Source organism: Melospiza georgiana, chromosome 27 (genome assembly GCF_028018845.1).
Source record: "Melospiza georgiana isolate bMelGeo1 chromosome 27, bMelGeo1.pri, whole genome shotgun sequence".
Classification (NCBI taxonomy): Eukaryota; Metazoa; Chordata; class Aves; order Passeriformes; family Passerellidae; genus Melospiza; species Melospiza georgiana.
The window spans coordinates 6719691-6737452 of record NC_080456.1 but is presented as its reverse complement, the minus strand read 5'-3'; the positions used below and the strand labels follow the sequence as shown (position 1 = coordinate 6737452).

The 17762-nt window shown below is 54.6% G+C and overlaps 1 protein-coding gene across 3 annotated transcripts in view; it reads right to left on the bottom strand.

Moving 5' to 3' along the window:
* Window positions 1–69: 69 nt before the first annotated feature.
* The window catches only part of ZBTB16 (zinc finger and BTB domain containing 16), a 56494-nt gene continuing 38801 nt past the window's right edge, over window positions 70–17762 (bottom strand). For all 3 annotated transcript variants that reach the window (XM_058041348.1, XM_058041347.1, XM_058041346.1), the window contains exons 5-7: window positions 5524–5694; window positions 3217–3384; window positions 70–2991 (exon numbers count right to left, since the gene is read on the bottom strand). In XM_058041348.1, coding sequence (XP_057897331.1) covers window positions 2762–2991; window positions 3217–3384; window positions 5524–5694 — 569 coding nt within the window. In that variant the 3' untranslated portion in view covers window positions 70–2761. The remainder of the gene's footprint in view (window positions 2992–3216; window positions 3385–5523; window positions 5695–17762) is intronic.

Sequence of the window (17762 nt, the reverse complement as noted above, 5' to 3'; positions counted from 1 at the left end):
CTATTCCTTCTCCTCCTCCTCCTCCTCTTGATGGGCACAGGAATGGGAGACAGCAGGCTGAGACAACGGAATTAACTTTATTGGTTGTTCTTTTGTTTTCTAACTGCAGATTCAAGGTATACAACTGAACATTGCTATTTTCCTTATGAGACTTATAAATAAAAATACAAAAAATGTTCACTACAAAAAAATCTACCATTAGTAGGATGTAAAAAATATTCTCTTTGCTATAGAAGGCACGAACTTCACTTAGTGACACATGGAGAGAAAAAAACCTGCAGCAGTATATTCTTCTTTTTTTTTTGTCTTTTTTTTTTCCTCTGTCAGAAACACTGAAGTCTTACAAAGAAATGCATCTGAATCTACACAGGACGAAGGCAGATGCGGAGAGCTGCAACTAGGAGACACCACAACTGTTTTTTTTGTTTTTTTTTCTTTATTTTTATTTTTCAGGAAACTTTTAGCTAACGGCAACTGTGGCTAGAGGACAGAAGGAGGACTCGCAAGCAGAACCGCAGGGGAGCAAACGGTGAGACAGGAAAAGTCGTACAAAAAATAGGAGCCGATAGATACTCTGAGAAAACCAAAGGGGAACTTGGGCACCTTCTGCGCCCGGGCTCAGAGAGGTGCTGAGGTAGACGGAACGAGGACAGCGACGGACCCGAACCACGAGCGAAAACACAGAGCAACGGGACGGGCAGGCGGGCGCTCACGACACTGACACCAAGCCAGGGGAGAGGGAGCCCGGGACCACGGGGCCCCGTGCGGCGCTTGGTCCTCACTGCTATGATACACATATATATACTTACATATATATATATGGAGGGGTGGCAGGGGCTGCGCCACAGCCAACGGTGCGGGGACGTGCGCCCGGGATACAGCAGCATCACTCCAATGCTGACCCCAACACTGTTGCAGTGGGGGCTGTGTCTCTGAGGGAGAGGGATGGTGGGATGGAAGGGGAGGTTAAAGCAAAAAAAAACGCCACGTGAGCTTGGCCACGTGCTCCATGGCACCATGGCACCCGTGTCTGGCAGCGCCAGGACACCACGGGGACCTGCCATGCACACGCCAGAAATTGCAGCAACTTTCTGTGTGAAAGAACTGTTTTCTTTTTTTTTTAAATATTTTTCCTGTTTTTTTCTTAGGCACAACAATGAAACGAGCCGTTCTCCACAGTCACATCCCGGATTGTACAGCAGCGGTGCCCTCCCTGCGCAGAGCAGCAGCTGTCCCACGCGCAGGGGCACACGCACGTGCAAAGCCGGACTGGGGCGCCAGGCAGGACGCTGCTCCCACAGCCCTATCCCTGCTTGGCATCAGGAGAGGTGGGAAGGGCACCCCAAACACAGAGGGGCCATCAGTGTCCCTCCAAACTATCCAGACACTGTCCCACCACCCCCACCCCCAGCTCCTTTTCCCCCCTTTTCACCCAAATGCAGCAAAATGACAAAAAAAGAACCGTGGGATGGAACCACCAAGCCCGCGGCTGCGCAGGAGAAACACAACAAAAACAAACACAAGAGGTAGCTTCAGAACCAACACCCCCAGCCCCGTGGGGCCAGGCAAAAAATACCAGTTTTGGTAAGGATAATGCACAACAGGAGTCTGGCAGGGACACCAGTGCCCCACCACCTCTCCACCACCAATGCTGGGCACGTGGCTGGTGCACCCCAGCCATGCCAACCCCTGTCCCTCCCAAATCAATAAAAGCTCATGAGGTCACAAAAAAATGAGGTAATTTCAAGTAAAATGTGCTAAATGCGGAAATATTCCAAAAGAAAGTTCAAAAAAACCCAAACAAAAAGCAAAAAAAGCGGCGAGCAAAGCCGCCTGCCACAGGGCACCCCTTACTTGTGGGCTCCTGTGGCTGAGGGCTGGGCAAAAAACCCCACACTTGGCACCTTCCAGGTGCCCCAAATCAGCAGAAGAAAAGAGGATCCCTGCATTCAGAGTGATGCCACACACTAACAGCTCCACCACTGGCACTGACTGCATATCACCAAACCAACTGCATCTCCCCATGAGGGGCTTCACCCTTGCCCTGGGAAGGCAGGGAAGGAGGGAGAAATGCATAGAGACGTCTTTGGTCATGGGGAGAGCAGCAGCATCCTGTGCCCCTGAGCCCACCTGGACACCAGGCAACACCTCAAGGCAGCCTGGCTCCCAGCTGGCTCCGTGTCCCAAACACCCTCCTCTGGCCAGGATGCCCCCAGGACACTCCTGCCAAAGCACTTGTGGCTCACAGGGCACTGTGCTCTCCTGCCTGCGATGCTGCAGCCTGGGAGCATGAGAACCTGCCAGAATGGGGCCCAAGCCCACATGGGAGCTCAGGGCCTCTGCAGGGCATCCACGGCAGGGTCTATGCAGTGACAGGACACCAGGAATGAAAGCCTTCCCAGAGCACTAGCTGTACACACACTTTCAGGGAAGCGCCTCTTTCCTACATGGTCTTCCCAGCAGCACCGGTGGCCAGTGCCAAGGGTGACGGCGGGCCTGGCTGGGGGTTCAAAGGGTGAAATCTGCCCTGCAGCAAGGGTGAAAGGGCAGCAGGCGCATGAGCAGCTGGGACAGCAGTGTGGATGGGGCTGGAGAAGGGGCCGGTGTGTCCCTTGGTCCGGCATGAGCTGCAGGATCCTTCCGGCGAGAAGAAACGAATGAGAACTGAAAACAAACAAGGCCATGGATGCTGTGGGTTTGGTGGGATTTTTTTTTGCCCAGTCATCTGCCACTTGGCCCTGTTGCCCCTCTGCCTCCTCCCTTAGACGTAGCAGAGGTAGAGATAGGTCTTCTCTATCCGCCAGTCAGTGGGGATCTCCTCTGGTTTGTGGCCCTTCATGTGCTTCTGCATGGCGGAGAGGCTGGGGCAGTACTCCAGGCAGATGGTGCACTGGTAAGGGGAAGCGCCATTGTGGGTCCGAAGGTGTTTGATCATGGCCGAGTAGTCCCGGGAGCGCTGGTGGCACAGCTTGCACTCGAAGGGCTTCTCACCTGTGGGATACAGGGTGTCAGTGCTAACCAACTGCCCAGCTCAATGCTGCCGCAGTGGGCACAGCTGATAACCACGGAATGAGCAGCAGAACCAATGTGACTATTGATCCCTGTTTACAATAGTGACATGCCGGCGCATCGTGGGTTTGTTATCCCTGGCTGCCACCCTGGTCCACATGCCAGCCCTTCCACCAGTCTGTCCTTGCCAGACACCCCAGCAGGTACCTGTGTGGACTCGGTAGTGGGTCTCCAGCTGGTGCTTGAGGCTGAACTTCTTGCCGCAGCCGTTGCACTCGTAGGGCTTCTCCCCGGTGTGGATGCGCTTGTGGCCCTTCAGCGTGCTCTCGTCCCGGAAGCAGCTGCCGCAGAACTCGCACTCGTAGGGGTGGTCACCTGCAAGCACACGCCGGGGTCAGGGCTGCCGTGGCTGCTGTGCCACACCAAAACCAGCTCCAAAGCCTTTTTAGTCCGGGCAGCCATCCTGAGGACAGAGCGTCCCAGGCTCCCCAGTGCAGTGTGCTGGTCCCTCCGTGCACAGACCCTCCTGTACAGAGGATGCTCGGGTCTGAGGCACGGTAGAGACTGGAGCGTGCTGCAACCCTCCCACCACCAATTTTCCAGGTTTTTCACCCAGCAGCACCAGCACAGACCCAGCCCTGGGCATCTCCCACACTCTAGACCAGGCGGCTGATAAATGAACTCTGGTTTGGCACCGAAGGCAGAATGATTTGAAGGAAAGGTGAGGGCTCCAGCTACTTATTTATTACAGCCGCGAAGGCAAGGACAATAAAGATAGATTGATCGTCCGAGACTTTGTTCATGAATATTTAAATATTACTGATTTGTCTTGTCACTGTAATTACAATTTCTCTGTGCCGCATATCCTACAAGCACAGTTTATGGTAAAGAATGGCGAACTGTATTTCACTTGTCCTGCTGCAGATGTGCGGAGCTGCCAAGCGTGTAATGTTCCCCGCATTTCATACATTTTCTTCAGCTGTGAAGGCTTAAGTCATCCACAATGACCTACGTTTTTTCATTATCCCCGTGTCAAACTGCACTCGTGCCTGGGCATAAATTGTCCTTCTCGTTATATACTCACATGCCTGTGCTTTCGCTTCCTCTTTAAAATGATATTTTACTCTCTCCCCATTTGCCGCAGCCCAGCTCTGCGGCCCCTCGCCCCTCCTGCAGCTGCTGCCTGGCCACCTGGGGGGAGGAGGATGCTCGGGATGCAGCTCAGAGCCCCCGCTCCAAAGGCAAGGCAGGCGGTGCCTGTGGCCGTTGTTGACTTTCCCCTCCCATGCCCAGCTCCAAACTGCCACTTTGGCTTTTGATCCTACAGTCAAAGACAGATTTTTCAGTCAGAGGCAGCCAGCATTTCTATCCGCCCACTTTTCAGGGGAGCCTGAGCCCCTGGAGCACCCTGGCCCTGGGACAAGAGGGAGCATCCTGCAGCTGTGCAGGACGGCACCACACGGCATGATTAAACGCTCCTAAAGCGCCGATGATCCCAGTGTTTTTTCACAGCCGGGAGCTACTAAAGCAGCAGAGGTTGGGGTGGGACACGCGCAGCCCGACCCGCAGCCCAGGTCACCGGATTACTGGCTATAAATAGCTCCAGCACTCAGCATTAACATGCTTATCATCGACACAGGATTCCCATTTCCACATCGGGACCCCTAGCCCACGTGTGGGTCTGGCAGCTGCCAGCCACAGGCTGCACAGAGCGACTCTCTGTGACACCACCCGCACAACCCCCAGCAGCCACCTTTACGTCCCTTTTGGAGATTGTGTGCATGGCCTCTGCCTGACAAGAGAAAGAAAAGGAGCATCCCTCCTCAGGATACATTTTGTTCCCTGTCAGCAACAACAGTGGTGTCAAGGAGGGCACATGAGCCTTGCACTTGTGTGGGCAAAGGATGGGTGAGTAGCGCTTCACCCAGGCAGCTGTGAAGATCCGTGGCACTGACTGTGATCCTGCACGGTCCTGCTCATCCCCCAGGAGCCAGCTCTTTCAGGGGTGTTTTGTGACTGGCCCCAAATGACGGCGCTGACGATGTGGCCAGGACCACGGAGCTGCCTGGGGATGCTGTCGGAGGAGCTGAGGACACGGCGCGGGCGCTTTGAGGACACGGCGTAAGGCGGCCAAGCCGGGCTCTCCCGCTCGGCAATCCTGCAGCCCAGCCCTGCCCCAGTGGGGCCACGGCAGCACCAGCTACACGTAGCGCAGGTCGCCCTAATCCCATTAGGGCTGAGCACCAGCTGATTATGTGCATCTACCGCAGTAAGCTGATGAGGCGGATATGATCGCACACCCCCTAAGAAGGTCACTCTTAGGGGGGTGCCACCTCAGACCAGATCAACTTATTACACACAGCTTTTTTTTTTTCTGTTTTGTTTTTCAAATCCAAGCCACTTCAGGCACCTCCACACTTTTTAAACACAAACCACCTCTCTTCCCCCTGTTTTCTTTCCAGGCGCGGGGAAGGAGCGTGTCCCGGCTGGCCCAGCCCGAGTCCCCTGCCGTACCTGTGTGGGAGCGCAGGTGCCTCTTGAGCGCGGTGTGGCTGGGGAAGGTGCGGTTGCACTCGCTGCAGATGTAGCTGCGCACCCCGGCGTGCACCTCCATGTGCTGCTGCAGGGCGCTCTGCGTCTGGAACCGCTTGCCGCACAGCAGGCAGAAAACGGCCATGTCTGTACCTGTGCGAGAGGAGAGACCCTGCTTAGGCACCGCCTGGCACCCCCGGCCCACCGCCCCACTGTGGGGGGGTCCCACTCCCCCACAGCGGCAGCAGGGATGCTCGGGCAGCAGAAGGGACCCCAAGGGCTGCAGGGCTTTGGGCGCCGTTGGGAGTCCCTGGCCACCCCGACCCTGCTGACACTGGCCCAATGAGGGAAAGAGCTGAAGAGGAAAAGTTCTCGCATTGCACTGGAGGCAGCTGGGAGCCCTGGCGATGCCGAGGGACGCCCAAACACAAGGCAGCTGTTGGGTGATCGCTGCATCCCCACACACCTCTGAGAGCTGCTGAGCTCAGACCTTGTGGTGCCCAGGGCAAAGGAGACCCCAAGAAGTGCCCCATGAAGCTGCCCTGGGGAGCAAGGCAGGAGGTGAGAGGGGGACGTGCCCACCCCTTGTGCTGCATCTGGCCCCGAGCCCCAAGGCAGATCCAAGCTCCATACCACCACTCTTGGGTACAAACCTGGCTGCAGCAACACAACAGGGACAAAACCCCAACCCAGGTGCTCGTACCCCGTCCATAAACACCTCAGACCTCTAGCCTTAAACAGTTTGTTTTCGCTTATGCATAGCTGATTGTTCAGAACTGTGAGTCACTGCAAATTGTATTACACAGGAAGATTAAGCAAATAAATGCTCGGTTTTTCGAGACATTAAAATGTGAGGACTATGGAAATAAAATTAGCTAGAAAATTGTATTAGCAATTCATTAGCAGCACAAGATGTTCAAGGTAACCAACAAATCCGTGCAGCCTTCAGGAACAGCAGGGGCAGAGGGCTGCTTGCCACGCTACCAAAACCAACCCCAGGGACACCACCAGGACCACAGCACCACGGGGCAGGGACACGATGGGCAGCAGCACTGTCAGTGGCACGCAGGCAGGGGACAGGGAAGGATGCTCCTGGGCAGACCCACACCTCCAGCCTGGGAGCCATGGGCAACGGGCATCCCGGAGGGCATCCCGCTTCACACATCACCTGCTCTGGCATCGTGCCATCACCCACCCAGGTGTGGTGGCACCTCGTGGTCAGCTCTGTCCTGCTGGGGACGCAGAGGCTGCCTGGGAAGATGCTCAATCTCAGCCTTGCACTGGGCTACCCTAAAATGCTCTGAAATCTGAAAAAATCCCCAGTGAAATGGGAATTAAAGCAGCAAGAGAGGTGGCCCCGCATGGGAGCTGCCTTTCTCCCTCAGCAGGGATTTATCCCGGGGGGTTGTGGGCTCATGTGCCCCCCACGCAGCTGCGGACAAAACGCTCCCAAGACAAAAAAAAAATTTAAAAAAAAGGAAAAAAAAAAAAAAAAAAAAAAAAGGCAGGCAGCCCCGAACGGGCAGCGCGCAGCAAATCCCAAGAGGTATGTGGCCCCGCGGCCCTCGGCGGCCCCGGCAGTGACAGCAGGACGGGTCAAAGGTCCCCGGGGCTGAGCCCCCAGCGCCGCGGCCAGCTGCGGAGCGGAGGCCCCGGCCGGCGGGACGCCGGCCCCGATAAATCTGCCGCCAGCAGCCCCCGCTGGGGCCGGGGACAATGGGCTCCCGTGGGGGCGGAGGGCAGGACAATGCCGCCGGGCCGGCGCGCGGGGCCGTAACAAATCCTCCCTGGCACCGCAGGGCCCTCATTTGTGAAACTAATTGGCCCCCGCTTGAAAAAAAATAAAAATGGGCTGACTCCAGCAGCCAGAGCGATGGGGACGAGCTGCCTCGTGCACGCATGGGGGACGGGGCTGGAGCTGGAGCCGGGCAACCCCCAGGTGCTGCTTCCTGAGACCTGCAAAAGGCCAGGGTGATTTCTCCTCTTCCTTTTCTTCTTCAAGTAATGTATCAGTAAATAAACACCCCGGACTGGGAGGTCAGCGTGTACTGGCATGGCCTGCGAAGGCGCACGTTTCCAGTTGAGCTCTGAGAGCAGAGCATCTGCGTGACACAAAGGCTGACACCGGCCGGGCGCAGAGGTGGAGCACTGGGAGGCGGCCCCGCATCCCAGCACCGAGCCCCGCGGTGGGACACGGGGCTCACGCAGGGCTTGTTCCCGGCCCTGAGGCTCCGCAGGTGACTTTCTCCAGCAGCCAAGGGGCGCGGCAGGCACCACTGCTGGGTACCGTCCCACTGCCGGCCTCCAGGCTGCTTGGTTTTCTTTAGGCTAGATGCCAACTATGTCACACCTCTGGAGGAAGGGTGGGAAGTGGGGAAAAACGGCAAAACTCTTGAGCGGGTGCCACACTGGGTGCCACAGGACTCAGCCCTGTGTCCTGTCGTGAGTGCATGCCTGGGCTCCGGCCACAGAAGCCCCGAGCCAGCCCTCAGCCATTGGAAGAAAAATCACCCCTGATAAAGAAATGCTGCCGCCCCAAATCAGTGAGAGACGGATTTATTCATTTCCCTGACATTTTAATGGTTTCTCCCCTTTTTGCAGGAAGATGATTACAAATTAAGCAGCATTTAAACGCTTTTTACTGTCAACAATTAAAAGGGGTGAAGGCGGGCGAGCAATTCATTCCCCGGGAAACGCGCTGGCTCTCGGCGGGCGCCGAGGGCCCTTCCCTCTACTGTACACAGCACAATGGCCCCGAGCACGCCATTAATTTTGCAGGACGTTCAAAAGCAAATTAAAATATAAAAAGCCCCTGGGCACAAAGATAGATACCGAGGGAAGGGGCGGCGTAGGTCAAGCTCGCAGAATTGAAGTCTTAGCAACTGGGAAGGTTTAGGCACAGCCCCGCACGCTGCGTTCAGCTGCCACCTTTGCCCACCATCCCCAGTTTCTGTGTCCCTGCCAGAGCCAGTGCTGTGCCAGCAGCTGAAAGCCGCTAGTGGGGCAGCTGTTAGCACTGCCACAGGGTTCCGAGGTGGAAGCTGGAGTGATTTGGGTGTTAGACGCTCTCCTGGTAAGTGTGCTGGCCACATCTCGCAGGGTCTTTTTCAATACAAGGTGGTCCCAAAACTGATTTTTAGTGGGGGATGCTTGATGGAGGGAGGGAAAACCCTACGGCTGCAAGGCCGGAGATGGACATCCCTGTTCTCCAGCAGCTCGGTCCCAAAGCAGCGCAGCCGGCAGGGACGTGATGACGAGCAGGACGCGCCGTGTGACAGCGCGCCCCGTCCGTCCGAGCCACAGCGAGGGATGGATGCGGCAGCGCCGCCCCCACCGCCGCCTCTGCGGAGCAGGAATCCGGCTGAAAACCGGCGTGGCACGGCTCAGGGAGCAGGGCGGGGTGGGTCTGCCTCGCACTGGGCCCTGGTGGAGTTTATGGATGCGGGAGGTGCACTGCAGGAGAAAGGCGACACGTCCCCTTTAAAAGGAAATATAATTTACAGTGTGCAGCCAGGCGGGCCATAGTTTCAATCTCGTTTACTATAGAGAAAACTCTGCTAGCTGTTCTCTATCCCACAAATCCGATTTAATCAGACAAGCCAGCCAGCGTGGCTTGAAGTAAAAACGGATAATTAGTAAACAGAGAGCTACTTCAGTGCTTCATTGGCATTCGAGCCGGGCTAGTGTGTCGCATTTAAAATGCAGTCTGATGAAGTTTACAAAATCAAACCATTTGTTACTCCTATTGAAGAGGCTTCAGGCCACTTGCAATTAAATTGGAATTAGTGCTTAGAATGAGATACAGCAAATTCATACTAAAAAGGGATCTGACTTTCAGACATTTGACTTCAAGTTTTTCCCCCCATGCTGGAGCACGTGTGCGTGTGCTGGCCCCCCAGAGCCCCTGGCAGCAGTGCCAAGCCCACACCTGCTGTGTGCCTGGGAATGGGGTGACTCGGGGATGCTGTGGCAGCAGGGCAGGAGGGACAAAGGGAGTGGTGCCACCGTGCTGGTGAAGCCATCATCCCCACTGAGCCCCAGCAGGGTGGCAGCACGGGGCTGGCAGTCCCCAGGCTCGTGGCACCAACATGGAGATGTGCAAACCAAACTGCGCCTCCCTGAGTCCTCTTCATAACGCTGCCATCTTTCCCTGCCTGCCCTCAGACCCATGTTATCAGACTTGAAAAATGAGCAGATCCATCCACTGCCGAAATAATCAGGAGCACGGAATGAAAGGCTGTGGAGGGGCACACTGGGAAGGCTCCAGCATCATCACGGGCATGAGCATGCTCATGTCTAAGGATGCTGACAGAGCCTGTTGCTGCCTCATACACCCTGAAACCTCCAAACCCTCACCTCAGGTCCTGATAATTCAGGGTCTTCCACAAGGCTCCCTCCTTCACAGCTCATGTTTAACATCATGCCTCACACGGTTCATGTGCCAGAGGTGACCCGACACTGCTGCTGTCCTTACAACAAAGGCGAGCGGCTCTGAAACATCCTGGCCACGCAAAGCAGGAGCCCAAAGGCTGTTGGCACTCCTGAGATGAGATTTCAGGGACATCTGATGGTTTTTGTCAGCATGTCAAAGGCTCTCTACCAGCCTCTACCTCCCAGCCAACACTGCTGGCTGCTGCTGCAGGGGAGCTGCAGGAACAGCAGCACTGGGGAGGAGGGTGCCACTGGCAGTGGGGGCCACAGAGCGGCACAGAGCCCTCCCTTGAGGGGACAGAGAGCGGCACAGAGCCCTCCCTTGAGGGGACAGAGAGCGGCACAGAACCCTCCCTTGAGGGGACAGAGAGCGGCACAGAGCCCTCCCTTGAGGGGACAGAGAGCGGCACAGAGCCCTCCCTTGAGGGGGACAGAGAGCGGCACAGAGCCCTCCCTTGAGGGGACAGAGAGTGGCACAGAACCCTCCCTTGAGGGGACAGAGAGTGGCACAGAGCCCTCCCTTGAGGGGACAGAGAGCGGCACAGAGCCCTCCCTTTCAGCCCTGCCCACAGGAAGGCTGGCAGAGGCAACAGGGCTGGCAAGGGGCCCATTGCCTGGAGCATCCTCTCACAGCTCCAGCACCCAAGCTCAGGCAGAGCTGGCCTGAAGGACAGGCTGAAGGTGCCCAGCTCAGCTTTCCACAAGGGACCCTGGGAACACGGTGCACATCCTGCTGTCACTGAGTTGAAAAGCAGGCGCCAACTCAGCCTGGGTAGCACCAGCACTGAGGCTGCAGGACTCAGGGAATGTTGCCCCAGGATGATGGTGGATGCATGTGCAGGGTAAGAAAATCAGCCCAGTTTCGGATTCTGTTTTCAGGATGATTATGAAACCCAAAGTGGTGTTTTTGGTGGCAGCACCGAAGTGCACCCACAGGCAGGTGCAAAGGATCCCTCCCTGAATGCTGCTGCTAGGACACAACACCTGCAGATGCCAGCCTGGATGTAGGGATGTGCAGAGCCGTGTTGTGTGGTGCCACCCACTCCAGTGCTACTGAGAGGTGATGGCATTCATTACTGTGCTGAGTCAAACAGCCCCTACAACCTTCATGGTTCACTGGAGAAAGGGGGGAAAACCCCCATAAGATAAACACAGGAAATGTGTGCATTTTGTACCAGAGTCACCAAATCATCCCAGTTTCAAAGCCTGCCTCTGGACTCCACAGCTCAGCTTCTGTGCTAATTAACATCTTTATGGAAGGCAACTTCTCCCAAGGGGGCATTTGTTTGATTATTATTATTTACTTAGAGATAGCACAGCTTTCTTCCCAACTTTAACCGACTATGGAAAATTAATTCTTAAAAAGCAGCTGACGCCGCCTGCTCTCCTGCCCCTGCTGGTTTTCCTCCTGGGCTGGATGTGGACACTCCACTGCAACAGGAGGCCAGGCCAAGCTTCTGGCACTGCCTGCTGCCTCCATGCCAGCTTACCCTTTTACAAACACTGAGTAAAACTGGCGTTTCAGAGCAGTCGTACAACATTGACCTTGCAAGCACAGGGGATTAACAAACCCCCCCCAAAGAAATGCCTCATTTTTTGCTCCTGCAGTGATGCACAGGGCTGCTTCCCACCCAGCCACACTCCTGCTCTCCCCACAGCCCAGGCAGGATGCACATGGAGGATGTATGGGGTGCTGGTGCCCGCAGCAGCCTGGGCAATGCGTGCCAGGCCCTGAGCTGCAGCTCTGGCATGGGCAGCTCATGCCTGCTGGGGGTGATTTATTCCAGGGGCCATCTGGACCTGGGGGACAATGTGGTCCCGTATCCTCGTGAACTGGCTCATTAGTCACACCCTCGTAGCTTGACCTCTCTCTTCCTTTGAGCATGGTGGGACAAGAGCATCCCCCTCTCGCCTCCCTTTTGGTGCCCCGTTGCTCCCCCATGCCCACTTGTGCCCTCCCCACCACCCTCCATCTCCATCACTGTCCCCATTGCCATCATCACCACCTTCCCTCACCGTGTTTGCTGCCATTGCTCAGGCACAGTCATTATGGGGCACGTGCGGGGAGGGAAGGAGCCCGGCGACGATTAGCGGCGGTGGCTTTATGGCAACAGGCACACAACTCATTCGTTTCATGTTTTGCAGAATATAATAGCGCCGAAACATCTTAATTTTAAATTCTTATCATTGAATTTACTGCTTTTCTCTCGCAATGATTTGTGTTGCTTTTTAATTTTTACAGTCTCTACAGAAGCCAGATGCTACTGCCTAGGGCCAAAATAATAAAAACCCGCTGCAGTCGCGAGTTACAGAACAAAAAGGAAACGCGCGGCTGACAGAAGTTAATATCTCAATTTAACAGTGCTGCTCCGCTAATGATCCTTTGATATGTGTTTATTTAGAAAGGTCTGATCTTGACCTTGAAAGCAAACTAAACCGCAAAGTCTTTATGAGAGGAGAGAAAGACTTTATTTATAGACTGGCTTTGCGTCAATCACGGCGGCAGCTGGACCCGCGCGGGCGCTGCCTGCGGGCCCAAACGGGGCCGTCAGCGGGAAAGGTGCTTCTGGGAGGGTGTGGGACCAGCTGCCCTGGGGGACAGCAGCGTGTCCCCATCTCCAGGGCAGGGTGCTGAGCGCACCATGGAGTGCAACCCAAGGGATACGGGCAGCCCCAGGCCTGAGCGCGATGCTCTTGGGGGACAGCACGGGTCCAGACACACCCCTGTCCCCAGAACAAGCCACCCGGGAGTGCTGCATGCCTAACCCCTTCTTCCAGCACTGGAAACTGCTGCCTCTGCTCCCTGGTCTACTCCCTGAATGGGGTCCCCAGGCTTGGAAGGAAGGGATGTGTTCAGCATCACCCCAGCCCACACTGAGAGAGTCTTAGCAGTGTTTCCTCTTCTTCCCGAAGAACCTGAGTGCTATGCAAGCCTGGCAGAGGGAGCTTTTAAGGGCCAATCCTTTTTATTGCATTTCCACCTCCTGGCTGGGGGAGGTGGGAAGTTCCTGAGCTTTTAATGCTTCTAGCCTGGGATTGCACTGTGGACACTTCACACCTATGGTGCGCTCTGCTCTCCTGCCCAATTTCCATTTTTTCAGGCCAAACAGTTGTTTGAAGCCATTTGCAGTCCCTAAAGCCTCTGGCTGAAGCTGGAGGCACATCCTCCCAGCAAAGGGGTAACCCCACAGCCTTTTTATTGTACTGAATATCTATCAAAATATATCAATACATATTAAACCCATTCAGGTAGACTCATGATCATCCTTGGCAAAAACCATCACTCAGTTGTTCCAGCCCTAAAGGCACCGACAGAAAACTGCCCCCTTTCCTGGCAAAGCACATCACCTGGCCAAATGCAGTAACCTGGCATCTGAACATCTATGTGCAACACCTCCCTTTTGTGCTGCTTTCCCCTAAGCTCACACCATTCTGGAGAATGCCAGATTCAACCTTGCTATTCCCAAGGAAGCTGTGCATTGGGACACCTCTGCCCTTCCTGAGAACCAGTTTCTCTGGGGTAAATCATGGTGGCATTTCTGGCCACTGCGTCAGATGGAAGCTGTCACACATACTCATCATCATGGCACCAGCTTCCCAGATTTCCTCTTCCCAGTTGGAAATTGGACTGAAATCAGCTGACAAAACAATCTGACTTTCTGCTGAAAACCCTGAGCTCTCCCCCACTACTTCTTAACTGTTGTTTAACTGAAACTGCTCCATCTCCCAAAAAAAGAGTTTTGGTGAGGAGACCAAGGGGTCTTTCCATGGAGACCACTATCACCATCACCACTGCCATCATCCCACCTGGCAGAGGGCACCACCTGCCCATTGCCAGTCCATTCCACTTGTGCATCTCTCCTGCTCAAGGTGGCACCATTCTGGCACCCTCCAGCCCCACGGAGCTGCCACGAAGCCCTGCCTCACACCCCAACAGCAAAATGACCTTTTTGGTGCTGAGGCGGCTGCCTGGCAGAGCCTGGCCACTGGAGCGACCGGCTGCCGTGAGGCACAAAGCCGGGACTCGCAGCATCTGCTTATTATTCCTGCACCCCCATCATTAAAAAAAAGAGAAAAGATGAAAAGGCCCCATCGGCAAAGCCGGGGAGATGTGGAGCGGCACCGAGCACGGCCGGGCCCCCAGTTGTTGGGGGTTTTTGTACAGCGGGGAGACGCGAATCCTGGGGGACAAAAGTAACTGCTAAGGTAAGTTAAACCTTGTCGAGATGAACTTTCCTGCTACTTTTAATTAAAAGTTCTTTGGAATTAAAAAGGACACTATTCAGGAAAGGCTGAAAAAAAAAATTCATTGACACCAGCCCGCCCCCCTCCCCTTTTTCCCAAGGAAAAGAAAAAGCTGTTTTTGTGTGTCTGCTCACCCAGCCCGCACTGTACAAAAGGAAGCGGATTTGCAGCAAGACACATGAGATGACCCCCTGACCCCGAGCCGCTGAAAAGTCCTCAATGGCATAAATACCAGATAATCAATCACATACCAGGAGGGCCGGTCCCCCTGCCCTCGCCCCCGCCGCCGGGTTTATGAGAGATGCACTGTAAACGGACACCGGCTCCTGACGGGAGGCCCCTCTCGGCATTCCTCTGCTGGACCAGGAGACCCCGGCCGCCTCTCAGACCATGCTTCATCCCTCTTTTATAAAGCCCAGCATGGAAATGCCGAGCATCCTCAAGCTTGCCATAGCTGATCCCTTGTGCTCCAGAGCAAAGGGGGACAGAGACCCCTCTCTGTGCTCTGGAGAGATGGCCAAGCATCCTCTGTGACACCACAGGCCAGCACATGGCCAGCACTGAGTTGGGCATGCAGAAACCAGCCCCATTTACAGAAGGCTTTTCTTTTTGGGAGGCTGGCTTTGTGAAGCCTTCGTGGGTTCTAGCAGTGAGTACCATGTCATGCTGTGCTCCCCTATGGGGCTCTGACCAGCACCCTGTATGCCAGCAAAGGAAGGCAGCCAAGGCCCTCCGGTGCTCCGGGGCAACAATAGATGTTAAAGCTTTCAAGGGAGGGAGGGAAAAATCTTGCAGTGATACCGCACTGGTTTGGTTAAATGGGGAGCCACTTGGCAACTAAATTTGATAATGCTTTTGTCCATGGGTCAGAGGTTAAATATGTTCACACTAATCCCCTTCATCTAGAATTAAAGGACAAGAAAGACTTCTCCATAGCTTAGTGAGAGGGCTTTTCTCATCGTGCTTTAAATAGTATTTGCACAGGAAAATTAAAGGCAGACCATTGGCCCCGATGCCATCGTGGCTGCATGGCTCCGCCACGCTCCCACCTCCTCGCTGCTTTTGGTGACTCCACCAGCTTGCACGATGCCTGGCCTCACATTTCCCCATGTGTGCACCAAGGAGCACAGGGAACTCTTGCTGCCATTTGCTGTCAAAGTGGCAAAGGCAGCCGTGGTTTGGGAGGCAGGGAGATTCCCGGCTGCAGGAATGCGCGCCAGGACTCAGATTTCAAGTGCTGTCACAGGACATTACTGTCAGACAAAGGGGCTCTGTGCTGCGGCCCTAGGACCCACTGCCCCCAGACCCTCTGTGAGCTGAGGCCGGCACCTGAGCGTCCAGAATCCACTCTTGCACCAAGAGAAAATGTGCGAAGCATCGACTGTCCACTGCACATGGCATCGCCAGCACATCCTCCCCCGCCGGGGCTGCACGGGGATAATTACCTCTAAGCATACTTAATGCTACAGTGCGTTATCTCTAGCTATGGAGAAAAGCACGATCCAGAGGTATTTCCCCCCAAAGTCTCATTGGGTTGCTCTCAGAAAACCCTCCTGAGTCCTGTGAAACAGTAACAGAAAGTCACAGGCAGCCCAGGAAGATGTCAGGCTGGTTTTGGTAAGGAGGCGTGCCAGCTGCTTGTGCTGGCTGCTTGTGCCATTGCTTTGATCCAACTGTGGAAGAGGATGCAGCAGGACAAGCCACAAACAGTATCTCCCAAATCTGCTGCTGGAGCAGGGACATTGCAGATGGCTGTTGGTGGCCACTGGGACAAGTCCCAGCCACTGGCAGAGTCATGCCAGCATCCCAGTGAAGCCCTGGCCTGACCATTAATCATGGTGCCACACTGAGTGTGAGGCAAACAGAATTTGTTTTTCAGTGTGATTTATAGCTCCCATCACCAAACTCACGTGTTATGTTCCACTTGCTCAAAATCTGTCATTTCCACACTGGAAGTAGCAGTGTGCCATACATCTGCAGCATCACTGCAAGGTTTTGGGCTGGAACCATTTTGAGACAGAGAAAGCAAAGCAAATGTGAGGAGATAAGACAAATATGTAATAAATTTGACTCGATGTACATTTGCCAAGAACAGGGGTGGTGCGTGCCCGTGTGACAGTGCAGCTCCGGCGCAATGCCCCCTCCACCTCCTCCGGGCTCCCACGCATTCCTTGGCAAACCCAAGACAGTTATGGGGTTGCTGGGATGCTCTTCTATGGAAAAACACCGAGAGCACTGGCATAAAACGCAAAAATAATTTTAAAATTTTTAAAAATCCCCGTGCGGTCGTTGAGCAACGCTTGCCATGGGAGACAGCGCGGGGGCATCCTGCCACCTCTGCTCCCGGGTTCCTGCTCTCACGAGCCAGATCTTTCTCCCTTTGTACCTCCGCTTATACTGCACGACTGTTTTGAATCTCTAAAATAATGTGACAAGTTAATGATGGCACAATTATCTAAATGTTTAACAGACATGTTATCTAAGTGAATCGGATTGAGATTCCATCCCGCTGACAATAAACATCAATGGGAGAGCAGAAAGTGATAGGCAAATTATCGCCAACCCTGCAATTTCAATGCTATTAAATTTGGAGGAATAACAGCCCTGAGGCCTGTAAACTCTGAATAAAATAGACCCTTGTGTTTGGCCAACTATTAAATCAAAACGCTACCAACATCCCAGCAAAAGAAAAAAACAGGGGGGAAGAAAAGGGGGGGAGATATAGAGCTTTTCAATTTTCAGTTACATGTTGGTTTTATTAATTCTTTTCTGCTACCGGTGTCTCAGGACAGAGGATCCGAGGGATATGAGGATGAGAGTATGGGATGTAGAAATGCACCCGGGAATGTGGGCAGGGGAGAGTGAAGGGTCCTGCTCCATCCTTAGTGGCGCGGCCGGGGGCACGCCAACCCCACAAATCAAGAATCCAACTACTTGCTGAAGCAAACATGCTCTATAGTGGGTGTCGCTCATGCCCACGTGAAACTGGGTCAGGAGTAAATCTGTGCTGTCCTGCTGACTGACACCGGCTGCCGTGCGCTAACTGCCTTGGCACACGGGAGGAAACTCGAGACGAGTCACCTCTGATATTTATAAACGCCGGCACGAGCCCAAAGCCCGTTAGCACCAGCGCCGCTCGTGTGCACATCCCGACTCCCAGCGGCGCTGCCTGGGGCTACTCAGGCTGCCATCCCAAGGCATTCTGTTTTTTCCTCTACATTTGAGGAGGAGGGTAAGGAATTTTCCATGCTCTCTTCCCCAGCACCAAGCCTGTGCTTCTGGAAGATGAGCCAAAACAGTTGCTGCTTTTCCTATTGCAGCGGGACGGGGGCCAAGGACAGTGCACACCCGGAGAGGGCGTCTCGGCCCCGTGTCTGTGGGGCTGCACACAGCCCTGCCAGCACCGTGCTTACAAGTAGGAACTGTTTTTTAAATTTATTCTTGTTTTTTGCCTTGCCTCAGGAAGTGGGGTGTTAGTTTTCTGCTGTGGAGAGGAGCAGTGCTTGATGCAGCACATGTACAACAGCCTGGCTTTGTGTTACCAT